This window comes from Tachypleus tridentatus, chromosome 8 (assembly GCF_004210375.1).
Source record: "Tachypleus tridentatus isolate NWPU-2018 chromosome 8, ASM421037v1, whole genome shotgun sequence".
NCBI lineage: Eukaryota > Metazoa > Arthropoda > Merostomata > Xiphosura > Limulidae > Tachypleus > Tachypleus tridentatus.
This window is the reverse complement of record NC_134832.1, coordinates 60,470,068-60,497,713: the sequence shown is the minus strand read 5'-3', so window position 1 is coordinate 60,497,713 and position 27,646 is coordinate 60,470,068. Positions and strand designations below refer to the sequence as shown.

Sequence of the window (27,646 nt, the reverse complement as noted above, 5' to 3'; positions counted from 1 at the left end):
GTCCCCTGGCGGCAGAAGATGGAAAGTAGGTCACAGAGATGAGATGTGATGAGCCAAATTCGCTACAGGTTTACTGGTGCCGATAAGACAGTCATTCACACTTTGTTAGCAGAAAGAAGAAATCTCATAATTTCTTAGGGACGTGGCTCACAGCAGCAAAATACTGACTTCGAAGACAAACCACACAAGTACTCACACATCATAATTTTCTATACAGTCGTCGAGTGGCCATCAACAATACAATAATGTTTTTGCGCCTTCTGGTGATTATTTTTTTCAATTCAGGTAAAGAGGAAAATATTTATTCTAGAATAGTTTTATTTTAGTTAAAGAAGTGTCACTAACAGCATTAACTTTTACATACGGACTTTATTAGCATTGTCGTTTTCTGTTTTGTTTCCAGGGGTAAAATGTAGCAAAATAACTTCTTGATTTCATGTTGTTGTTTTTATTAGAAATAAAAGCTAATGTAACATTTATTTGTTTTCCTTATTAGTAAAAATAATATTTTTTCTTCCACATGAGGATGAAACTTCAGAATTTATAACTAGTACATTTAGTTTTCTCAGTTACAGTTTTACAAGAACGAAAAACCAATGCTGCGTCTCAACTTCTTAAAATGTTTTCAAATAAACCTTCTTTCAGTTAATTTGTGGTTCTTTAAAACCGTTAGATAAATCTCATTCTGAAAGTTCCTGCTAACTGAGAATGTATTTTATCGCCAGTTCTATTTTTTATAATGTTTGTGTGTGTTTTTCTTATAGCAAAGCCACATTGGGCTATCTGCTGAGTCCACCGAGGGAATCGAACCCCTGATATTAGCGTTGTAAATCCGTAGACTTACTGCTGTAAAAGCGGGGGACTTTTATAATGTTTAAAATAAATCTCAATAATTTTCTTTATATTAATTTTTAAACTTGAGAAGTTCATTTTATAAAGTTAGTTTATTTTATGATTTAGTAGTCCTACATCTCTTTTAAGTTGTGTTTTTGTTGTTGTTTTTATTACGACCAAAAATGCTTCCCTATCATTATAGATTTTAGTCTTTAGACTTTCTTGTATACTGAGTTATAATATTATTTACACCTAATCAAGTTTCTATACAGGGATGGTTTCATTAATTTATAAAATATCTCGTTTTTAATTTTGATCTTCATACTTTAATTTTATCAAAATTTATGAATAATTTCTTCTTCAGTAAAATGTATTACAATTTTAAAGTTCAATATTGTTTGCTTAGTATTGTTGTCGTTTTTGGCACGTAGACCTCTCTATCTACGATAGCTATAACCTTACAGAAATGTAAATTTTTCACTTTATGTACGGTAATTTGGTTCAAAATTCCGTGTCATACCTAGCTTACTTCGAGAACGTTTAGTGTTCGTTACACCTTTTGAGTTTTCGGTGCGCTAAAGAACTCTTCGTATTCAATAGGTTGTGATCATTTGTCCATTTAACTGGAATTATATTCGTGAGGGCATTAGTTCGGCTGGCCACTTGAATATTTTATCCAGAAACACGAAAGAAAATTAAACTTGAATGTTTTTAACACTACCGATCAAAAAGTTTAATTTTAAATGTTATTTTAGTATCAACTTGTTATGTCATCCTTACTAATTATTCATATATGAATATAAGAAAGTGATCAAAAGTGAAAATGCAATTTGCTCTCGTAATATAGGTAAGTATTCGTCTAACTATACTTTTGGTCAAACTCAATTTCTGTCTAATAAGTAGAGTTTGTTTTCAATAACTAAAGAGTTTTTGAGCTTATATGTGTTGTCTGAGTAATAATAAATTTGCTCATACGAATAAACGAGCTATTCTGCCGTTTAAATAGTTTACCGTTGCGTATCTGCGAGCTTGCCACACTCATTAACCTGTAATATCCTCACCTTGTCGTTCTATACAAAAATATTCCAGCAGTTTTAAAACAAATGTAAAGCTATACAAAGGGCTATCTGCGAATATCTGTCCCAAGTTTTGAAACTATAGCGTTTTTCTGGCAGTTGGTTATAAACAGAGAACACTCAGATTCATAATCCTAGACCGTTAAACACTAGGTCATGCATGCTATGCCCAAATTATAAAACATTGTAACCACATTCGAGGTGACGAGAAACCCACTTAAAGTAAAAATGTATCTCGGGACGGCTTGTGTGGATATTAACACTTACTAATAAAGCAGAGAACAACGTTTCGACTTTCTAAGGTGGTTAGAGTGCTCAACTCGCAACCTTATTGCGGGTTCGAATTTCCATTCCACTAAACTTGCTCAACCTTTCAGTCGTGGGAGCGTTATCATGTTATGGCCACTCCCTCTATTCGTTGGTAGTCCTCGTCTAGCGTTACGCGAAACTTAAAACAAACTGAACTTCCAGCAAATGCATAAAAAATGGCACCATATTTACCAGCAGAAGCATATGTGGGTTGGTAGTAAATATGTCTTATTATCATACATATATAAACTTACCACTCAAGTTCGTTTTTGGTATACCTTTTTAAACCTTCACCGAGCTAATGAGAAATATCTGTTTATAAAACATATGATTTTTTTAAATCAAGATTGCTTATTTTTTATTCTAATTCAGCTTTAATGAATATTTTAGTTCTATTGAGACACATTTTAAAGAATGATGTTCCTGGTACCAATCTATCCTTGGGACAACATTATTCGTTGTCAGTCGTGGCCGATCTGATGAGGATGATTGCACATTATTATTTCACACCAAGCATCTATATTGTAACAAGCTTGTACAGAGGACGAGAAGTTGTTGCTAGACCCCACGTCTTCACAAACTTCCTTTAGACTCACAACAACACGTGGTCGTCTACTTCCCAAACCACGTTAAGATACCAATGACACAAAATCTATGGAGGTTAATCAGAGAAAGGAGTTGGCAGATACACTGCTGGCCAAAATCTTAAGACCAATGAACATAAAGAAAAAATATGCATTTTGAATTGTTAGACTCAACCACTTATTTGAGTAGAGGTTCGAAAGATGAAACTAAAAATAAAAAACCTTTTAGCATTCAATAGGGAAAATGTGAACACTATAAAATTAGTCTAAATACTAGCTGGTCAAACGTCTAAGACCATACTGAAACGAAGTGTTAATCGGTAAACATGTAATGAAATTTAGTCATTTGTGTTCAAGCATTAGCGTTGTCAACATCTCCCACTGACATCTCCTGTGTTACATTGGGTAAAAACATGGCAAAGGCTAACAAGTTGACAGAGTTTGAATGTGGCAGAATGGTCGAGCTGCAAAAGCAAGGTTTCTCTCAAAGTGCCATCGCTGGTGAGATTGGGCGTTGTAAAACTGCTGTTGAATTTCTTAGAAGACCCTGAGGGATATGGAACGAGAATTTAGAGTGGTCGGCCCAAAAAAATTTCGCCGGCGTTGAGCAGGAGGATTCGACGGGTTGTCCGGCAAGACATCAGCCGATCGTCGAACCAGAGTAAGGCCCTTACGGACGTAGAATGCAGCTCAAGAACATTGAGACGGCACCTGCGAGAAAAAGGCTTTAAAAACCGTAAACGTCTTCAAAGGCCACGCCTCCTTCCACGCCACGAAACAGCTTGGTTAAACTTTGCTGAAAAGCACCAAACCAAGGACGTAGAAAAGTGGATGAAGGATTTGTTCTCTGATGAGAAAAAATTTAACCCGGATAGTCCAGATGGCTTCCAACGTTACTGGCACGGTAAGGTTCCATCATGATCTGGGGTGCTGTCTCCTCCTATAGAACAATGGAGCTTTATGTTATACAGGGTCGTCAAACAGCAGCTGGCTACATTGGCATGTTGGAGAGAGCATCCATATTGATTGAAGACCCTCGCTTGTGTGGAAATGATTGGATCTTTCAGCAGGACAACGCTGCAATCCACAATGCCCGCAGGACAAAGGACTTTTTCATGGCAAGTAACGTGATTCTTTTGGACCATCCAGTGTGTTCGCCTGAAGTGAACCCCATTGAAAATGTTTGGGGGTGAATGGCAAGGGAAGTCTATAGAAATGGACGTCAATTCCAAACAGTGCATGATCTTCGTGAAGCCATCTTCACCACTTTGAATAAAATTCCAGCCAGCATTCTGCAAACGCTTATATCGACCATGCCAAAGCGAATGTTTGAAGTTATTCGCAATGACGGCTGTGCAACTCACTACTGAGACCTCTTGTTGGGTATTTTCTACCCTGTTTAGGACTTTTTTTTTGTATAATCTTAAACTTTTGACCAGCTAGTATTTAGGCTAATTTTATAATGTTCACATTTTCTCTATTAAATGATAAAAAGTTTTTTTCCCCCTTTTCTTATTTTCATCTTTCGAAGCTCTACTCAAATAAGTGGTTGAGTCTAACAACGCAAAATGCATATTTTTTCTTTATGTTTATTGGCCTTAAGATTTTGGTCAACAGTGTATGTATTTACTCCGAAAACATTCACTTCGAGATGTGCCCGAAAGATTGCGAGTATTTAACGAGCTTTCTTCAGCTTTAAATCGTTGTGTGTGTATTTTCTTCTTATAGCTAACTCGCATCAAGATATCTGCTGTGTCCATCAAAAGGAATCAAAGCGTTGTAAGTCCGTAGACTTACCGCTGTTTCAGCGAGGGACCCAAATCCTTGTTATGTTATTAGAGGCACCAAGAAATAAACAGACTTTCAGTATAATAGCTTTTGGGGTCTGATGTTCTCTTTCATAACCATTACCCTTTTTATATTTTTTTACAAATGAAGCAGTTATTCCAGATTGGCTTGAGGTATTGTTTTGAAACCAATTGGTGTTGTCCTAAAACTTTGCTTTAAGAGTTTACCATAGAAGACAATTTTGTTTAAATGTTATCCTTCGGCTCGACGCCATTCATACTATATTAATACCTTCCCTTGGAAATCTTCTGATAAACTTCTTCTAACATAAGTCTACCAGTAGTGGTACAGCACAGTCAAATGATCTGTAACTGATCGTGAGCCAAATATTCAAATACTGAACATTTCACGTGTGACACTACAGCTGTCATATACGGTGACACGTCATGCACTAGCATATAAAAATCGTTCGTATAAAATACATTTATATTTTCGAAACTCCAGGACTTCCAAAACAATAAGTTCTTTAAAAATTGCATAAGTCCATAAAATTATTTTATACCGATATCGCATTTAAAAATAAATGTTTGTTTTTGTCACAAAGTTTCACAAAGCACTCTATCGACCGCAACGGATCGAGCCAAGAATTTTTGTGTTGTAATACTGCAAACTTCATTGCTGACCCACAGTGGACTACAGAGATGTGAGTAGTTAAATGTGTTACCAAATTCATGGAATTAATATGTAGATATATGTGTAGCTCCCACAGAATGCTATAGATAGTAGCAAATTTACGTGTTTATGAAACTATACCATCCACACTACTGGTTGTGTGTAACAATGAAATTATACCATAGATGAGAATGGCTGTATATATTATCAAACTAGTAGATTATGTGTAACTTAAAACAAAACAAAACAATATCACAATTTACAAAGTACTGGAATTGATATTTTTACTGTACATTCGCATTTATTATTGTTGGATTTCATAAGATATATATATAATTTATTTGAATTTCATGGTCACCTTACTTTTCAATGAGGATAGATAGACTTTTGTTCCAAGATATTTAGTTGGCTGTAATAGAAACAAGAAAATTCTGTAATAACAATAGAAAAGTATGGCATCATAGCTTGGTATCATTTGTGTCATTCGGTATACGTAACCAGCGAATAATTTGTTTCATTTATGAAAGAAGCTTGATCGACATGATTTGACCATATGGGTTCACCTTCACGACTGATAGCTCACATGCTCAAACTGATTTTAGTGGAAAATAGATAAATTTTAGATTATTTTTCGTTTTATGTACGAATAAAAATAATTTATTTGAATTTTAATTATTATATATACTAGCCAAAATCATCCAAAAGTTAAAGTTGCTCAGTTATTACCTCGAAGTTACATTATCTATTAATCTGAAGTTATCCATCTAGCTTCCTCTAGCGGAAAGTAATTTCCTATCAGTTCTTTCAAGCGGAGTCCTTGCGATGTCATCATCATATAGCGAATATTTTTATATGGCATCAGCTTCCTATAGCAAAAAAATATTAACAGACCAAAAGAGCTTCCTATAACGGAATTTCACTTCTTATTAACTTCTTAAATTGGAATCGCATGTCGTATAAGCTCCCTATAACAAAATCCTATGTAGATCAGATCCATATTGTAGAATCTTATAATAGCTTCGTAAAATGGAATCTCATATTTCCTGTCATATTTCATACAGCAGAATCGAATCTACCATCTGCTCTTTTTAACAGGCTTTCATGTAGTATTTGCTCTTTTTTAAGCAGAATCTTATGTAATACCAGGTCCATATAACAAGACTTCATGTCATTTCAGCTACCTAGAGACATTTCTCATTTGGTTTTTTTTTATTATCAGTTCTTGAAAGAATAATTGATGCAACGTTTCTTTTTTAATTAAAATAAATGTTTTATATGACAGTTACGAACATGCCAGTTGTTGTGACGCTGTACTTGGGAACTTAATGAACTTAATATCTCATCGTCTGCTAATATATCATTTTCTCTACCAGTAAGATGAGTTATTAGCAGACGGTGAGATATAAATAGCCCCAACGTCGATGAAATGTTTGTTTGTTTTAGAACAAAGGTATGTTAGACTATCTGCTGTGTTCACCGCAAAGAATCAAACCTCGAATTTAAACGTTGTGAGTCTGTAGACGTCTGTCCCACCAGAGGACGCCGATGAAGCGAATACACGGCGAGCAGAATTTTAGTTTTGAATTATAAAGAAAAAAAATAGTGATCAGTTTAACCAACTAATTTATGAGTTAGCGAACAATCAACTCAATCGACGAACAGATAAAAAAATTGACAATAGAGTAACGAAAGGTCTGTTTGTTTGACTGAGTCATTTTAGAACAACAGGCAAACACTCAGTATTATATACAGTCACATAAACTGACCCAATTTCTGGTGTCTCATTAACTGATAAACAAACGAACAGCCCGTAAAATGGATGGTTTAGTGACCGTCAGTTTCTCAATAAATGTTTCGTTGACTGTCAGTTATCAAATTAGTGGTTAGGTTATTCTCATTGTCTGAATTAATGGTTTTGTGATTGTCCAGGTTTTCCAATTCCGAATGAATGGCTCATTGGCTGTCAGGTTCCGAGTGAAGAGAGCCGGGAGTTTCAACTTCCTACGTAGATATTTCTCTATGCAACCAAAGTAGTTGAGAAGAAGTGAAATAATATTTTTACAGTTTCTAAAGATTCTATTCTATTGATTACTTTATGTATACTAATATATTACTAACATGCTTATAGTGAACCTAAAAGTACCCCGACGAGTCTCCGATTTATTACATTACGTACGTTACGTATTACTATTTCAAATAACCGGAAATTTGTACTGAATTTAGAAGTTAATTAACTATTAATATGTATTACATTTATGGTATTTGCTAACAAGAATAACACATGGTGTTTTACACAAATATAGTTTAATATACAAACAAAAAAACAATTTATTGTAACGGTTATTACTAATAGTTATTACAAATGACGGTTTATATACAAGAGTCTACAAATTTACAGACAATACTGAGTCTACAACTGAATATTTTATAGATGATCTACGTCCACGACGAGCAAATTGATCCTCAGTTGATACTGTTTCTCCTCGCTTAAGCTAACAACGTCTTTCCTTGTCCAGCCTCACACCCTTACAGAAAAAAAAAAGCTCACTTTTTCCGACGATGAAGATATTTAATGCCCTTGTAGAAATTCTAACGTTCTAAGTAATTCACTGAATTTAAACAATTTGCAATGTTCTAAATCTATAAACCCTCCTGGTCCAATTCTGTAATTTTTTGATTAATAGATGTTAGTCACAGTTATATGTATTCTCAAGACGGCTGGTATGGGTATTAAAACTTTCATTAAAATAAAGTACAGAACAACATTTCGACCTTCTTACGTCATCTTCAGGTTAACAAGTATTATTGTAATCCATGAATTATTTCATCAATGTGGTTGGCTCTGTTGGCATCAATATAGAACGAGTATTTCAGTGACGGTCAGTTTCTAACTCTCTTTGTTTCTCGTCACCATGAATCACAATTATAGCTTCCAAGGTATATAACACACTGACCGTAGCTGTCCAATAACAATTTGCTTCACTGTCTCTTGGCTGGCTACTTTTTGTAGGAATCACATAAATCTGGAGAAATTTCGACACTGTTCTCGCGAGCTTTCATCACACAAGTATTGTTGATTTTTACGAACACGAACGTTCTACAATTTTCGAGGACAAGCGGGACTTGAGCAATACACAATTAAGAATATACGTTACAAGCAAAAAAGAAAACTATGTAGAAACAAGCGCAGGCACTAAAATACATATACAACAGTAAATCTGTTACGATACGAGTCAAATAAATATCAAAATGAGTTTTTGCAGTTAAATTGTCCTCCATTACTCTAAACCTGCTCGTTAAAAATTGTTATAATATTAATATTTGTTACGGGAAACAACGTTAGCTTTGACTTGTTTTAGTTAAACATATTAATAATATAATATTGGTGTAGTACCGTTATGAGATGAAAACAGACAGCGGGGAATATACACCATTTCAATATCACGCACGTACCCCAGAACTCGTTTCTTAGGAAATGTTCAGACTGAGATTATGAAGAATCAGTTGACGTCTCAAACATTCTAAGAACTCGTAAACCATAAAGAACGTTAAACAACATTTCATTTTTCTTATTTATAATATACAACAGAGAAGTGGGTCGTGCAAAGAAACACGATTCTATGATTGCTGGTTTCGTAATTGTTTTATACGTCGATGCAGTATTGTGCAAAAGTGTTAGGCACAATTTCGATTTCACGCTATTTTCAAAGAGCAATGGAAGACAAATCGTAGGTGAAACATGTTTTAATATTCTTGTTTAGTACGACAGAAGCTCAGTGGAAGTACTTGAACTCGTCAAACAGTTAATATTTTTTGTGCGCTCTCCGTTTGCTTCAAAACCATAGACAGTCTTTCAGGCATTATTACAACGTATTTAATAAAATTGTCCTTTGGTATTTTACTCCAAATGTACCTGATACACTTTCATAAAGTTGCTGTGGAAGTATCTTGTGATTTGTCAAGTTTTTGATCTATCAAATCTCATATATGTTTGGGTGGAGATCGTGACTCTATGGAGGCTGTTGCATCGTTCGAATGATCCAGTGTTTTTTTTCTTAGCTAAGTAATTTCTACAATGGATGAGTGTTTGGGATCATTATTTTCTTGGTGGTAGAATCATTTATCAATAATATGCAAACCACTGGGTATACCATGATGAATCAGTATCTGATGGTACTTGCGCTGATTCATTATTCCATCTATTTTGCAAATATTTCTTATCGTTTCAGTTGAAAAAACTTCCATAAACCATCAAACTACCTCGTCCCATGCCTCATAGTAGGTAATACTCATTGAAGTAAGTATCTCTCATCTTTCTTCCACTGGATTTACAACCTACACTTTGAAGCAAATATTTCGAGCTTGGATTCATCATCGTCCATAACACCATTTTCTAATCAGCATCAGTCCAGTTTTTGTACTCTTTGACAAATTTAAGTATCTTAACAATGTTTAGAGACCGAATTAAAGGTGTGTTTTTAACTCCCATACGACCAAATACCCTGTTCTCGTTTTTGATACTGTAGATATGGACATTTTTCTATCAGTTGATACATGGTCATTTATCTCATGCTTGAGATCAGTGTCAGTCTTCCTTCTGTCCCAGAAGCTGTATAAGAATAGATACTTAACATCAGTATCATTGAGTTTGGGTGTTCTGCCACTTCCTTTCTTATTTACATGTCTCGATCTCACTATCTAGAGTGTCCGTGGCAGTGTTTCTAGAATATTTCATGTCTGTAACAATTTATTAGAAAATCCAACCAGTATCACGTAAAGCTTCTATACGAAATCTCTGCTCTACTGAAACTTATCTTGACTTTTTTGAGCCGTGGCATGACAAAAAACTTAATGTATAGTGTTAAACACTGTTTTTTTAAGGTTTATTCATGAAGTGCTGTTATACTTATTTCTTCTGGGATATACCCAGTACCATATGCTAGCTTCTTTCTATATAGTTAAGACACTGCATGGGGTACCATGACAGTTATTTCAGACCATAAATTTGATCAGTATGCTCATTCAAGCAGAACACTTATGACATGCCCTTGGTACAAGTATTTTATAATTCTAAACATAGATAAATATTCTCAACATGACTCGTTTAGTTGTCAAGAGAGATCTGTGAAGCCTTACCATAGTGTTGAAACTTACGTTGTCAAGAGAGATCTGTGAAGCCTTACCATAGTGTTGAAACTTACATTTTTTTAATGGCATGGAATACTCAACCTCATAAAATAGAAAGAAGAACAAAATATTCACTTGTTCTAATGCTTTTGCACAATACTGTACTTTTTTTAAGTCTTATAATATACATCATATATATAACATATATCATATCATAATTTGGCATTGTATTGGATTTCTGAGTTTCATCTCCATCTTCCTGTTACAATCTAATTTTTTCAAATTATAATAGTTGATTATTGTTGTTTCTTTTAACTAAGCACAAAGATACACAGTGTGCTATCTGTGCTCTGTCCGCCACGGATCTTGAAACTCGATTTCTATATTTAAATCCGCAGACAATCCGCTCTGCCACTGGAGGGGTAATTATTGTTGGGAAATAAACATCTACGTTCCTTCCAGTGTCATTTTATCAAAACTCAGAGTGAACGTCAATACCATAGATTGTGTCATGGGCACCGGTCGCTTCCGTGATATATTAATGATTATAAGAAAATAAATAAATGTTCCCGTGTCTCGCGCGCCATTTATTTCGATGATTTCACGGGGAATAGAATTTCCCGGTAGATCAGCGGTGAACTGACGGACTTAGAACGCTAAAATATGGAATTCGATTCCCACACAGTGGACATACAGCCATTGTGCGGCTTTGCCCTAAAAAACAAAACAAAAAAGTATTTACGGAGATAGGAGGACGATGAGCGTGTGTGTCATCCATCATATAGGTCTACCGAATACGAGCGATTGGACACATCAATTTACAAAGTACAAACAGTTATGTTTGTCATACTTAATTAGATCGTCCTATTGTTTTCTTTATTTTACATTTAAACTCAGTATTTATTTAGAGAAGGAGCGCTTGAGTTTCTCTACCCAATTTCATCGAAATTTGCTCATCCATTTCTTTTTAATAACTAACTTGTTACGTCAAGACACCAGACAGTTCTATTTTATATCTATGATAGTCGATTTTTGAAAACCGTATGAGAGATGCGTAGAAATAGATATTTATGTCATCAAATCCTGTAAGCATTAACGGCTGCTAGTAGAAAAGCAGTACTATTCTTTGTATGGTAATAACAATACAGAGAAGGTATTCTAAATAAACGAGTTTGTGTATGTATGTTTTCTTATAGCAAAACCACATTGCGCTATCTGCTGTATCCACGAAGGGGAATCGAACCCATTATTTTAGCGTTGTAGATCTGTAGACTTACCGCTCTACTAGTAGGAGACGCTATACAAAAAGGAAAGAAAGATATATAATCATCTGAGCACCAGAGCGCTCAACGTAGGTGATCTGGGACATAACTAATGACGTAGTTGTTCGAGAAATTTATTTGTTTTACAGAGCAAAGCTACTCAACGAGTTAATCTGCACTTTTTCCACCATATCAAATGGAATCTAGAACGTTGCGCTGTAAGTCTGTAAAATTACCACTAACCCACCAGAGAATATATCTTGATAGTGCACCGATAGTTGACTGTAGTTACAGACAGAAATTTTCCCATCTATTTTTTTATTTTTTTTTATTATTATTAACAATATGTATAATTCGTACAAGACGAATCACTCGACATGTCCAAGTAGTTGGGTCGCTCGACTTCTAATCTAAGAGTCACAGACACGTATCCCCACACACCAGACAGACTCAACCTTTCGTCCATAGAGACGTTATGATTTACGATCAGTCTCATTGTTCGTTAGTAAAAGAGTAGCTCAAGAGTTGGCGGTGAGTGGTGATGACTATTTGCCTTTCCTCCAGTCTCACACTGTTAAATCAGTGACGGCTAGTGCAGACAGCCCTCGTGTAGCTTTACGCGAAATTCAAAAAACAAACAAACAAAAGACGAATCGTTCTCTTTTGTACGGAACTAGGTTTTATTAGCTATTTTTATCTGAGATTTTGTGTTTTAACTTGATTTCTTTTAAAAAATGTTACTATAATCTCAAAATCTTCTGGTTTTCTTTCCATTTTACACATTTTTAGTATCTTAGACTTCGTTAACAGTCCTTCATCACTTCATTTATTTAAAAGTACATACGATGTTTTGTGAAAAATCTATACGTAATGGAGAAAAATAGGCCTACGAATTTAAACTTTATAAAAGTTGTTTTGGTTTTAATAGTGGATTTTCCATAATTCAGCTGAATAGATTTCGAAAATAATATTAATTTTTTTCCATCACCCAAGGATTTTTACAAGTCGAGAAGAAAAACAAACTTTTACTTAGATCAAATTATTATTCCATTTACACAATGGACATTTTCTATTATTTATGTTTGCTATGTTGGGGTTCTAGAACGACCGATAAAAGACTCACGTTGCAATTGGTCTAGAGAAATCTATAGCTAGTGGTTATCAACATTGTAACTATAACAAAATGTGACCCGATTTCAATAAAAATGGTTCATTTATTTAAAAGTACATACGATGTTTTGTGAAAATTCTATACGTAATGGAGAAAAATGAATATCATTTTCGCATTCGGTGTATAGGAATTAGAGTAAAACATATAGAAATTTCGAAACAATAAAAACATTGCAGGCTTGTATCATTACGATTTAGATATAATTAATATGTCTATGTTTATCACTGAACACTTTTAAACAACGCAATATTACATTACGTATGTTCTGCTTTAAGAATGTTTAAAGAGGTTCCTCTGTTGACGAGCTATAGGGCGTTTAATTAATGTAACAAGACTTCAGTTCACCAGCACTTCATGTTTTGAGCACCACCTATCATTAGAAAAGACAGCCTTTATGAAAGGCGAGAAGGGAGTATTTACAAGTAACGTGAATCGTCTTATCTGTCTTAACTGTTACTGGCCTCAAATCCGTCGACTAATTTTTCCGAGCCACAGAATAATAACGCCTTGCAAAGCGTGTTAGTGTTAAGTGAGATTAGATCGGAGTTAAAATGTTGATGTTACCTAATATCGAGTGACTGGAAAGTTTATCAGTTGCACAAGCTTAATTAAAACATCGTCCATAAATCAGAATTCAAATCTACTATGGCGACAGCACAGAAATAAGGTGATTCTATAACTACATATTTAATTTCTGAACGAATACAAAGCCTTTTTTATTTTATTAATCAAACGAATTATTGTTTAAAATACTAATGATATTGTTATCTAATATAGTTCATTGGTTTAAAAAATGTTCGTTTATTCTGGTCAATTTAGATTTAAACTTACATTTAAGCAGCGACAGAGAAATCAACCTTTGTTGATTCCAATACATAGCGTGCTCTTTTATTGATAAGCAGAGAACAACATTTCGACTTTCCTAGGTCTTGTTCAGGTTAAAGAGAGTTTGCAAACTCTTTTGGATACCTTATTACTTCAAATGGTTTTCTAAGACTACTTTTATAAACTGTAAAATCGGCGTCAACAACTTGCTTCAGCATCAACCAAATTAAAACATTGAAAAAACGATTTTAAATAGGCTAATTTCAATCCAGAAAATTATAATTAATTTGTGTAATCGATAAAATCAAATCGTTTTTTATCACTTGCTACCAAATTTTTAAAATAATCCCAAATAAATGTTGTCACTTATGTTTATTGTGGTCTTAAGGAAACAAAGTCCAAAACAGCGCCGCGTAATCTAACCAAGGAATATATAACACTAAAAAAGAAAACAAATAAACGGTGATGAATATTCCCAATGCCTAAATCAAGTAAACACATTTTAATACATTAATTCTTTTTTAATCATTAACGATGTCAAATTCATCAACGCACAATTCAGCTTGGCCCGGCATGGCCCAACGCGTAAAGCGTGCGACTCGTAATCCGAGGGGCGCGGGTTCGCGCCCGCGTCGCGCCAAACATGATTGCCATCCCAGCCGTGGGGGCGTTATAATGTGACATTCAATCCCCCTATTCGTTGGTAAAAGAGTGGCCCAAGAGTTGGCGGTGGGTGGTGATGACTAGCTGCCTTCCCTCTAGTCTTACACTGCTAAATTAGGGACGGCTCGGTGCAGTGTGCTAACATCCTACTCACTTAAATACTTGTTGAAGAATCCGCAAGCGATTGCGGCCCTATGTTCCTAGATGGAATCTAATGGTGATAACTAACTAACTAACAATTCGACTGGATACTGATTTTTATGTGTGTGAGTTGTACATATTTATTTGATAGATAGGCCTAATGACTCAAGTATGCCTAGAATTGTTGGTTTTCCAATTTATACGCTTTAAACCAGTCAAAATGAATATTAAGTAATTTGTAACAAATATTGGTTTGTTTTAATAACATTTACTAGGTTTAATTGTAAGTCAGAAAAAACTAATCGTTTTTCGAATAACTGAAAAACACAAGCTTACAAATGCAATTAATCATTTTTTGAATAATAGTGGTTCCAAAAATAAAGTTTAAAATGCGGAAGTCAATAGTTGTGTTGAAGTCTCCCATATTATTAATGGCGTGTTAGATGCATGACGTCATAACCGTATTTCGACCGAACAACGTAATTTTCAAAACGATAAGACTTGCTTTTGTTTTTCTGTTTAGAGGCATTTTATAAAACACATTTTGTTGTTGTTTTTATTTAATTAAGAGATTGTTGCACGCGGACGTCAGCTTTCATTGTTAACATAAGAACACTTTATATGTTTGATTCTTTATTGATGTGAACAAAGAAGTGAATTTCTCAACAACAACAAGTGTAAATTGTACTATAGTTTATTTAAAAACAAATAGATAATAGCCATTGATCTGGTGTTAGTAAGGAAGAAATGCATACTAAACAGGCGAACAGGCTTAAAATAATTAGGAATTATAATCTTATCTCAGATTCTTTATATTATTTTACTTTTGCTTCTCTTGCCTTTGAATGACAAAACACGCTAATATCAGGTGCGGTATCGATGGCAGCGCATCAGCCAATAAAATGCATCATTTGAATATATTAATCGTAATTAACCAATCATATAAATCACATTGCCAAGTGAGTCTATCTGACTGGTTTAATAATAATTTACATTGAAACTGCTAAATAATTTGTCATCATGATCTGATTGTCAATAATACCTAATTTATTTAGGCCATTTGTTGTTTAATTTGAAAAATGTTTAGATTCCGTAAGTAGTGACGTTTGTCCTTTCTAACAGTACGATGGAGGGCATGCGGGTTAGGGGGAAGAGCAGTACTGGCTGAATTTCATCTATGTGTGTACATCATAATAAAAAGGTAACAAATACGACAAATAACAAGCAGATTTATTTCATTGCACTTATATGTAATATGCGAAAAGTAACTGAAACACATGTCTGATTTACCCTATCAAATTTATAAAATAATGGGGCGCGTGTTGGCCCTGTGGTAGAGCTCTGGATTTTGAGACTGACAGACTAGCTTCGGAGCCGTTCGATACCGTGAAATATTCCCCCATTTTAGGCTCTGTGTGCATTACAAAAGTAACAATCAGTCCCTTAGCGTGAATGGTACTCCTGATTGACTACCTTTGTTCTGGTCAGTGATTCACAATTAGGGTCGTTTGCAGACATTCTTAATAGCTTTACCACGAATGCAGATATATGAAATAATGTTGATAATTTCGCTTGTCCCATTTATTTATTTCTCATCTTATAGAGGGGGTAAAACGAACACTGTGAATCTACTTTTACTTTTCAGTTATATTTTGCTCAAAGTTTTAACAACAAGCGAGTAAGTGCTTAGTTGTAATCAATCCGCTGTTTGTGGGTGTAACAAATATGAACCTAAAAATGTCACTCATCTGGTTAAAAACTTAAAAGCACTGTATCATGAAATAAACTTTAGTTCAAATAGACCAAGTTATTTACGATACGCAAAAGAATGTTACGAGTACTTGTTTGTTTGTTATTTTAATTTAGAGATTTATCAGGAAACCAGGTAGTGATTTAATGTTATATGTAATAGAGCCATTTTCTTTCACTCTATATAAACGTATTGGAATTTTATGTAAATGTTGGCCTTTGGAAATAATTTTCATAGTCAGTGTTACATCCAAAACCGCAATTTTAACCCGAATAGCAGCATAGAATTATATCAATCTCTAATATTGAGTTACTGACCAAGGGAAGACAGCCATTCAAATATCATTTGCTGGTATAAAGGCTTTTCCAACTATTTGAACCAAATAACTGCCATCTTTTATGACATACTCATAACTACAAAGTGCAGATTCCAAAACGTCTCTTCTCGAACCTGGGACCCTTCGATCTGCAACTCTACACGCTTGCTGCTAGGCCACGTTAAGCCTACTAACTCGGTATTCAATAAATTTTGTACTATTAACCTTAACCCAAGTTCTGATTTGTAAGTGACTCACGTAACAGAGACAAAAGTTATACTTCACTTATGTAATTTACTTTTTTACTTAACAATTGCTGTTCATGCGATTTGATGACATAAATATCGTCTCGTTCACTGTTGTGTCTGTCATATCTCTGATGGGCTCTTGGCAATGTGCGAAAAACCTTGTCGGCACTGAATGTAGCAGATGTAATGTGTTTTACATACTTTTATACATTCTTTGTTACTTTCAGTTTTAAGTTCTTAAAACTGGTAATGTAGTCTTCTCAGTTGACGGTGTTTGCTCGATTCGATCTCGAAACACGAAGTCAATGCTGGTAGTTCGTATTTCTTCTGCAAGTGTTAATAACGTATTATTATATCCTTTAACATCAATCATTTATTATCATTGTCACATCTGACGCTGCTTCTCACGTGTAAATGACTTGTGAAACATTGAGAAAAGTCACACTTCACCCATTTAATCTAGTTCACGCTGCACTAATTGTTATTCACGCCAGTTGGTGACTTCTTCCTGTCTTTGTCGAGTTTTGGTCGTTGTGAGCGACCTGGGAGGGTCAGGTTCAATTCAGACCTCATTTGATGACAAGCGTCTGGATCTGAATGGGAATTTAGGTCGCAGTTGTACGACCTGGGAGGGTCAGGTTCAATTCAGACCTCTTCCTTCCTCTCTGACTATTGTTATTTTAAATGTCACGTGATAAATTCACGAGAATTAGGGCACAAAAATGATTTTCTTTGTTTTATTATTCTCCTTACCCTCTTCAGGGCCGTGACCATGAATTTCAAACTTATAGCATTTCGTGCTATCATCACGTAACTTGCTTTATATCACAATTAGTCCACAACCAATTTGTTGGTAACGTAACTTTCTACTAAATCACACTGCCAAAATGTGATACGTTGATATCGTAAGAGCTAGATAAAGCTAATTCGTTTGGTATTATACCCTGGATATGTTTCTAATCGGATTTCTGAGTAGATGATTCGTGAATTTGTGGATATAAAATGTTGGAAAGAGTGATGCTGGGTACTTGATTGTGAGGATCTTTCGTTGTTTCTGAGGGATCCTATAAAACTATATTTGTGAGCACGTGGTATGTCTACGTGCAGGTTATTAATTGGTTGAGCATTTTATTGAGTTGTATTGCTGTTCGGTTGACGTGTAATAGTTCTCATTGGTTGTGACTGTATCCGTTTTGTTGAGTTGGGTGTTTCTTGACCATGTGTGTGCACGTGTTGATTCATCATATGAAAGTGTTATTAAGTGTGATACTGATGTTTTTCTGTTGATATGTGTGCGTTTATTTCCATGTATTGCGCGTTATAAATTTATTGCTTTGATGTATTTATATTGATGACATTCTTTATAAGTTGCTCTCCATTTCAGCCATGGGGGTGTTATAAGTTACGGTCAATCCCGCTATTCGTTAGTAAAAGAGTAGTCCAAGAGTTGGCAGTGGGTGGTGATGACTAGCTACCTTCCCTCTAGTCTTACAGTGTTAAATTAGGGATGGCTAGCGCAGATAGCTCTGTGTAGCTTTACACGAAATTCAAAAACAAACAAACAAACAATAATATTGTGTGACTTTCGCCTCCACTTTAAGGTATAAATATTCTAATTTGTTTCATACTTGTATAAACAATGATTCTCTTTCTTTATTTTTTTTATCTTATGCTTTAACGTCATTTGTTGATTTTGGCAGCCATTCTTCTTACGTCAGACTGTTCTTCACATGTGTTGGTAAGTAAAAAACAGTTATTATTTGTTATATGTTGTGTAACATCTATGGACAGTTGTAAAAAATATGGGTGCGTGTCTCATGACAATAGTCGATACCATATGCATCTAGATACAAAGGTTTTACCAACGGTTCGTTCAAAGCTCAATAGTCTTGTATATAATTTATATCAATAACATAGTCATGTTTAAGCAATTCAAACTTTACAATGTTTTTTGTTTTTTTAATTATAATGTTTGATCAACTAAATAGCAGCTGACAGAAGAAATATAATAAAAAAAGTTAATATATGTTTACCTACTTTGTTATTATCAATTTGTTATATTACTTTTAATGTAATATTTTTGATAAATGAAGACAACATGTGGGACTCAATACTTATCTTACTTTATTGCATCATTAATTTTTAGCAAAAAATATACTTTATTAGAAATTATGATATTTTATGTACAAATGATTTACAACGTCTACTGAAAGCTTGCTCGTGAAGATACATGAATCATTTCTGACTATGTATGGATACAGTCGTATCACGGTTTGACGATAAGATACTCCTATCGTATCGCCACGCCTTTAGTAAAAAAAATCATTTTTGTAGAAGATAAAAAGTATCATTGGGTTCACTTAGAGACATGACAAGTATTAAATTAATTTTTAACAGCTTTGTTATAATACATAAACATGTTTTAATAAGATTTTCAGACTATTTTCATAGTTAAGCGGATAAATGGAAAAAATTAGACTGTCTGAACACGTATGTTAACCTTTTTTAATTTTCTGATACACTAGAGTGTTGTCTTTCAATATGTACGCTTTAATAGAATTAAAATGTTGAGTACTTGATATTATTCACTTAGCTAAGTCTATTATTTCTCTAGATCTAGGACATTCTAGATACGTCCTACGTAAATATTAATTTTTAGTTCAGTTGTTGTTAAGCGAAAAGCTACACAATGGGTTATCTGTTTATTGTCCTTCACTCCCCGTCACATCAAACATGCTCGTCCTTTCATACAGGGGGGGGGGCGTTATTATGTAACTGTCAATCCCACTACTCGTTGGTAAAAGAGTAGTCAAGAATTGGCGGTGAGTGGTGATGACTAGCTGCCTTCCCTCTAGTCTTACACTGATAAAATAGCCCTCGTGTAGCTTTGAGCGAAGATCAAAAACAAACAAACAGTGCCCTTCAAGGATATTGAAATCAATGTTTCCCCTAGGCTGAGCAGCAACATAACAGCCAATCAAGTGCCGCGCACATTTGCACATTGGCCTGATGTCAGTGCGCGTGAAAAAAACATGTTCTGTATAAGGATTAAAAAGATTAGAGGGAACATGGATTGAAACCCGATTTTTAGAGTTGTAAGCCTACAAATTTACTCTGAGATGCATCTAATTTTTACAGATTCTTTTTTAATCCCTTACCGTTCTTTGCGATTATATGATGAAAAGTTTGGTTAACTAGTAAATAAGTCATTCACCAATTTTCGAGTCTGTTTGGTTGAAATTAAGCCTAAAACTAAACAGTGGGTTCTGCCTACAGTGAGTATCGAAACATAGCTTCTGGCGTTATAAATCCGTAGACATGCCAGAGGGGACCGATTTTCATATAAATGTCTGCAAATGAGCGTTTTCCAAAATAAGCTTGCTTTCATTATTGAGTTAGCTTTTAGTAAAAAGAAAATTACAAAAAACGACTAATTTCAAAGAGTCTGCATTTAATGAAAAAGTGATTTTCTTTTGTAATAGAGGAAAGAAATTTTGTTTAAGCACAAAGCTTACCACGAGTATCGAAACCCGTTTTTTAATAGCGTAAATCTTCAGATTTATCGTTGAGTCATGGGGAGTCAAAAGGATGGGTTACATGACCACTGAAAATATAGTTTATGTGAACTAAATATCTATAATATATTTGGAAAATCTATATCAAATAATTCTGTGAAAAAAAAATAGGTATACGCTTTTGAGTGTTCCAATACATTCGGAAAAATCCAAGCTGTTGTTATTTTCTACCATAGACTTCATAATAATGCTAATAGATTTAAATGTATCACATGAGAGAAACATGTCATTCGTACACGGTGCCTTTTAAACAAATAAATACAAGAGAGAATCTTCAATAACCGCGGCTGTAATTAGATCTCAAATCGGTCAAGATATGAAACAATGAGCTAAAGGTCTGTACTTGGAAAACAAAAAAACTTGGAATCATTTTGTGAGCCGCGATGCCGCGGCTTACAAAAGAGAATCCTCAAAAGTCGCGGCACTTGAAATTTTGTTAGGTAGAATGAGAGTAAGTACACCTATGAGACCTCCCATCCCCATGTCTTATTAACTATATTTTTGCCCCCGCCCCAGTGGCTCAGCGGCATGTCTGCGGACTTATAACGCTAAAACGGGGTTTCGATACCCGTGGTGGGCAGAGCACAGATAGCCCATTGTGTAGCTTTGTGCTTAATTCAAAATAGCAACAAGAGCTATATTTTTTTTAGCTCCAGCATACCAAGCGTAGGGCGTAAATATGCCCGATTTGATATTATTACTCATCAGGATCTCTACTCAATGAAATTATTTTGGGCAGGATTAAAGCAAATTAATCTATAAGACCTTGGCCGTGGTCAAATATATTCGTTAAAAGGGTTTGACATCATGAGTCCAAAACTGTAATTAGATCTCAAGTCGGTCAAGAGATAACGGAGATATGAGCTAAAAGTCTGTACTTCAAAAAAAGAAAAACAAACTCGAAGCTATTTGTTAATGATGAACACTTCGAGGAATGTTCAAAATATCTTCAGCCTCTAAAAAAATTCATAGAGCTAATTAATCGTATTTATAAATTAATTCCAAAAATAATCAAAAGCGTTTCAAACTATTTTGGGACAATTGTTTATTAATTTATTTTTGGTGCCAATTTTGCAATATTTTGTGATGTATGAAGTGTAAAATAAAGAGATATATTGAACAAGTTTATCTTATTTTCAGAATTAATGCTTTAATAAAATAATGATTAGAATCAACGCAAGAAGAACAAGCAAAATGATCCGAAGTCGCTCAGCAATGAGTTTCTGAATTCATTATCCTAAAAACTGAATTTTGATACCCACACCAGTGACACCGTTAATAGTGTAACAACAAAATCTTTTAAGATCCTAATACTTGAAAAAAGCTTATTTTGTCATAATTAACCAACTAACAGCTGTTTTTGAGTATAGTTATATTTTTAAAAAAGAAACTTAAAAGCCTCAACTATATTTTTCGCTAATTTATTATAAATAATTACCATCCATATTAAAATTATATTACATCGCATATACGGAGCCGATACACATTGCTTCGGTACTTAAGAATACGCTAAGCACGCTCAACTTTATGAGGTATTTCTTTGGGATGAAAATCAAACACATCGCTAATATCGAAGATAGCCAACAGATGACCTGCGGCAAAGTTATTATAGGGGTTTTTGTGTGTGTGTGATTTACCAGAGATTCATAGTTGAGACTAATTATTATTAATTGTAATTTTTGTTGAGAATTTTTAGAAACTTTCCTGGTAAAAGTTATTACGTAATTTTGGTGACTGTAGAACAAAAGACAAGTTTCCCGACGAGGGCCACAATCTAAATATCTGAGGAGAAACCGTATTCCTGCTTCCACCAAAGAACCTGTCTACTACTACTATTATTATGATGATGAATATGACTACTACGATGATTATGTTGACCCTACTACAACTACAACTACAACAACAACAACGACACCTCCGCCACCTAGACGACGGTTTCGCGGTCGCTTTCGCCGTCCTGGACGTCGGTTTAGAGTAGGAGATGGTGATGAAGAAGGGTCGTACATAAGGAGACCATTGGGCAGGAGAAGGAATAGGATATCTGTTCTAAACCGTCACGAAACGAATACCACAACTATATCCACTACTACGGCAGTCACTACAACAACAACCTCTGTCCCCACCACCACTCGTAGGTACTATCCACCAAGATACGACGGTCGATACATCGATTACTTGTCTGATCCCAACATACCCAGAGAGCTCAACGGCGTTGACTTGAACGGCTATCCTTTTTATCCCATCATTCCAGAAGACATCATCTTTGACTGCGATGACCGCCATGATGGCTATTATGCCAGTGTGCCACACAGATGTCAGGTAATTAGTGTTTGTTCATCAAGAGTTAATAGTTTTTTTATATTGGAAGGAGGACTAGCTTTACACTTGAAATATACATATGATATACAGTTTGCAAGAGTCTCTGTTTCTCACAAAATTTTCGACGCCTTTTGTTAACTTCGAGCATCAAGCACATTCTTTAGTTTTTCTTCACAAAACCTTTACCCTCTTTTACTAAGTTAGATTATGAAGCGTCCTCTGTATAATTGATCTCAACAGACATTTTACCCTTTTTTTTGTTAACTTGGGCCGTCAACCACCACCTGTCTGTTTTTCACCAAAAGTTTACCTATTTTTTATTAATTGGAGTATCAGTAAGCTAACTAACATTAATGACAACTGTAATTGGACTAATAAAATGTACTTAACAAATTCAGTTTCAATATAATTTAACCTGTTCATATAACTCGTCCAAACCGATCGGTAACATAGTGCCACGGACGAGTTAATTCGTTGTCAATAATACCTAACTTTAACGCTAGATGTCAGCACCATACATGCATTTCACTTACTTTCAAATTGTTTCACTTTCGATCCAAAATGGCGTCACGAAAAGGTACAAAATGAAGAAGCATTAGAGTTGTGTTGTAGCAGCTGAAATACTTGGCAGTCAACAGGTTGCGTATTATTTTACTTATATATTTGTATAAACATCAGCAGTACTGAGATAGTCAAATGATATGTGAATTAATAACTTGTCTAAAAGGTTGTCCATTTTTTACCTTACAACACATTTACTACATAAAGAATGTAATATAGGATATCATTTCAAAATTTCGCATTATAACAACCATTCTTTGGAGACAAAAAAAAGGAATTTCTTTAAGGATAATAATGATATTTATCATACCAGTAGTTTGGTACATTTACTTAAACGATGTTAAATGTAAGCGTAGCGCATAGTTTTCAAACATATGTTATCAGTTTTTTTACATCAATAATAATTTAAAATTTTAAACATTTGATTGACTAATACAACACATTCGAAACGATTACTCTGTAAAAATATTTGATTTTTTCTAGCCAACTAAAACTTCCAAATTCATATGCCTTACTTTACCGAGAACTTAAACGTAACTTTCATCGTCTTTGATAAAAAGGTCAAAAAATAATACTTATTCAAAAGTGATAAGTACTAAATTTCAGTATCTAAGTATAAGTGGTCTATTTCGTTTCGTTTTCTGTTTCCAGCTCTTCCATTACTGTTTCGGAGGGCAAAGGTTTGACTTCCTCTGTCCAAACTACACTCTTTACGATCAACAAACGTTTACGTGCAGATTTGTAAATAAGGTTGACTGCGCTTCGTCTGAACTCTTTTACAATAAAAACGACGCCCTCTATGTGGAAACAACAACATTACCTGACATGGAGAAGGAAGGAAAGCGGAGATCTAGAAAACATAAAAATAAAGAAAAAAATGATAAAGATTACGAATATTATGATGATGAATGAGAGCTTGAAATAAGCAATAAAGATACATACTTTTTATTCTTACATGGTCTTACGATGGAAATTGATTTTAATATGTCACCATCCCCAAATATTTCTTTGCAGTTTAACACTGAAGTACAATGTTAAGAGTTTCTAACGTTGTTTTTGTTCTATTTCGACAACACAGTTTTAATAATACAATTTAATAATGTTTTTTACATATATTTGTTTCTATGTCGAACACGATATTAGAAGATTCTATAGACTTTGAATGTACGGAATTCTACAGTTAAATGTCAATCTTACTTTAACATTATCTTATTTAACGAAAAATGTGGATCGGCATTTTAAAAAAAAAATGAAGTGTTTATTTCAGATTTGTTTCAAGTTATAAAATATCCTAAGTGCTATAACAACAAAATTATAAGATTTGTTCATTGTGTATATTTGTTTTCTAAGATGATTGATTGATATTAAACACTATAATTCCCTTAATTATTGTCCAGCTCCTCCAATGAATCGGCATTCATGAAACTTTTAATAAACTTTTAGAAGTATAAACTGAATTAAATATCTATTAGTTAAGCTATTACTGTCAGTTAAAATTTTCACAAAAATACCATCCTTGAAATATTACTTATCTTTGTCTCTTGAAATTAAATGCTATTTAAACGAATATAATATTCATAGTTTATTCAATGTAACTAAAATATCTGTAAGATATTTTGGTAACTCTTACATGCAACGTAAGTGGTCTACACAAAAGAATATCAGAATCACACTAATTGTCAGAATACATCTGTTTATATATTCATTCATCTACAGATTTTCTTATTCACAAACAGACTGACATGTTAAATAAAATTTAAAAATACGTATAATTCACCTAGTTATAACTTAGAACATGTAATGAGCTTTCTTGTATCATACCACTGAATATATTCAAAACTTAGGCTTAAGTTCTATTCTGCACCTTTTTACTCGTAATTTTTCTTTTTCAAATAGTCTTCGAATTGATCTATGAATAGACAAATAAACCAGTATCCAGATCACTACCTTTGTTTGAGCTGAATTTAATTTGCTTGTAAGAAAAATTAAAACCATAGAAACAATTTGAAAATATGTGTATTAGTTTAATGGTTCGATAACATAGCCTAAACTTCTTTCCTGTGAATGCAAAGAGTAATAGCTTTCAACAAAACGAATGACTGCAAAATTACACTTGGAATTAATCTTATGTAATCGTGTATCTTTCATTTAAATTAACTAGCAACCCATTTGCTAAACACTCCATCAAAGTATTTGCTCTCACGAACCTCATTTAAGTATTCAAAATATTTCCTAACATTTTTGAGGGATTGATGAAAAACGTACATTTGTCAGTACCAAAATGTTTAATTTACTTTGATAACAAAATCAGTAACAATTACTAATTATATAGACATTTTGTTTGGCTGTATATTGTTAATGTTTCCGATTAATTTTAGCAAATGTCCTCAGTAACATAACAATATTAGCTTGCATTAATTAAACATTAATGTTTTGTTATTAATCTGGTACATATTATTTCAGGTGGTTCGTTTCACCTACCAGAACTTAAGAGTTTTAAAAAGTGTAAATTTCAATCTTGTAAAGTCGTAGATACCGCAATGAAAACCCATTGAATGATAGAATTTTGCAATTGAATGATAAAGATACAGACTGATATCAGAAAATATAAAAAAATATTGCTGTAAAGATTCTATTAAGATTTGTTTTATGACATGAATAAATTAATTGTAATACTGTGATTGTTTATGTAAACTACGTTAAACACAGAACAACTCCTTTACAGATTCGCTAGATATAATGTAGGAGGTATCTATACTCTGTTTCGAGTGATTTTCTTTTTTTATTACTATTAACACTTAATTTTGAAACTACTATATCGTAAGTTCCCAGTTCAGTATTGGCTCAATTTTATTACATATTTCTTATCACATAAGATGTTTTATTCGAAATTCGTAAATATTTATTTTCTTAAAATTGGCACCGTTTCTCGTTAAAAACATTTAAGTTACAAGGTATTTTTTGGCAAAAAACTAAGTATGGTGTAGGGATGTCAATGCCAAAAAGAACAGGTAGGAATGAATACAGAAAACTATACAAAATTTACTACAGAAGTAACCAAATCTTCCTCAATAATAACTTTTATCTACAACGAAATGTTGAATTTCTGTCGGGTGTATGAATTCAGGTTTGATTGAAAGCATTTAAACTGAATAGTGCAATATAGTCTTACAGAGGATAATAACCGTAAGCTTGTAAACATATGATTAAAAAAAAGACTATAACCAAAGCACCATCTAAAGATGGACGTTTTGAAAGCACTCGAGTTATAGTGTTTTTATCATCTTCCATCATGAATTTTTGAACACACGTGTTTTTCTGATATCATGAATAAATCATAAGTTTGTAATATTGACTTACTGGCTCCTTATATAGGGAGTTTTGCATGGTTTTCCTCCCTACCTTGGTTCTGTATGTTTTGTCATTACCATTCCTACTTTATACTTATCTTTGGCAAAATTTTTTACTTGTTTCCTCTCTTTATCTTAATAATTTCATTGCAGTAGGTTAGTAAATAAACATTTGTTTTATTTTAATAATTCAATGGCAATACATATTGTTAACATCAAGTTAGGCTTGTCAGTTCTCTAATTTTTTTATCACAATGGAGGCCAGTGAAGCTGGAATTATTCCCTCAGGACGGTACGAGTACCCTGGAGCACTGGACTGATGTTAAGGAGATATTTACAAACCCTACGCTTTTCAACATTTCCCCAACTCACTGCATGTGCATAAAATCGACTCCACCAAATGTTAATGTCATGTCGACAGTTAATAGGAAAAACATGATATATATCACAGACATGACATATGATTCAAGCATACACAGCTACAAGGTTTAGTTTCATTATAAATTTGAAGATAGACCACTGTATAATGTATTTTTTTGATAATTAAGAAACTGGTGATTGTTTTTAAAGTTAGACATCAAAAACATGTACACAATTTGTTAGTTGCATTAATGCTTGATCTTCGTGATACCTTGAATATTAATTTAGATTATGCTTTCTTTCTTTGTTTATTTATTTTTACAAAAATTGTTCAGCAAATATCAAGTTTGTTTGTGAAAATTCACAAATGGTCGCTATATAAGAACAACATATGCTGCCATCTAGTAGCATCCAGAAATGAAACATGGGGAGAGTATTGGTGTATAAACTGAACACCCTGCTAAGTAGTAGTTTTTGTTATTTTCTCACAAAATTGCGTGTGGTAGAAGAAAAGAACAATATTACTCTAAAACGAACTGTGGAACACTCGATAATGAGGTGCTGGAATTAGGCTATAACTCAACGTTAGCAGTTATCTGTAAGCATTATAGAGTAATAGATTGAAGTTGCAACCATTTTTATCTTGGCCCATTCCTACATATTAAACATCACCGTGTTTAATGATAACAAGTATCTGTGTAGCCTAAGCAGAGAC

The 27,646-nt window shown here is 33.8% G+C and overlaps 1 protein-coding gene across 1 annotated transcript; it reads left to right on the top strand.

Moving 5' to 3' along the window:
- Window positions 1-104: 104 nt before the first annotated feature.
- Window positions 105-24,175, top strand: LOC143222477 (uncharacterized). Its single transcript, XM_076449068.1, has 4 exons — window positions 105-285; window positions 18,467-18,504; window positions 22,082-22,660; window positions 23,873-24,175. The coding sequence occupies exons 1-4, from the start codon at window positions 246-248 to the stop codon at window positions 24,131-24,133; spliced, it is 918 nt and encodes a 305-aa protein (XP_076305183.1). The 5' UTR covers window positions 105-245; the 3' UTR covers window positions 24,134-24,175.
- Window positions 24,176-27,646: the final 3,471 nt, after the last annotated feature.

Excerpts from the sequence above, each read along its gene's own strand:
- LOC143222477 (XM_076449068.1), top strand. The coding sequence starts at position 246 with ATGTTTTTGCGCCTTCTGGTGATTATTTTTTTCAATTCAG. Across the intron at positions 286-18,466 it reads GATTATTTTTTTCAATTCAG|CCATTCTTCTTACGTCAGAC; the intron begins GTAAAGAGGAAA and ends TGATTTTGGCAG. Across the intron at positions 18,505-22,081 it reads ACTGTTCTTCACATGTGTTG|AACAAAAGACAAGTTTCCCG; the intron begins GTAAGTAAAAAA and ends TGGTGACTGTAG.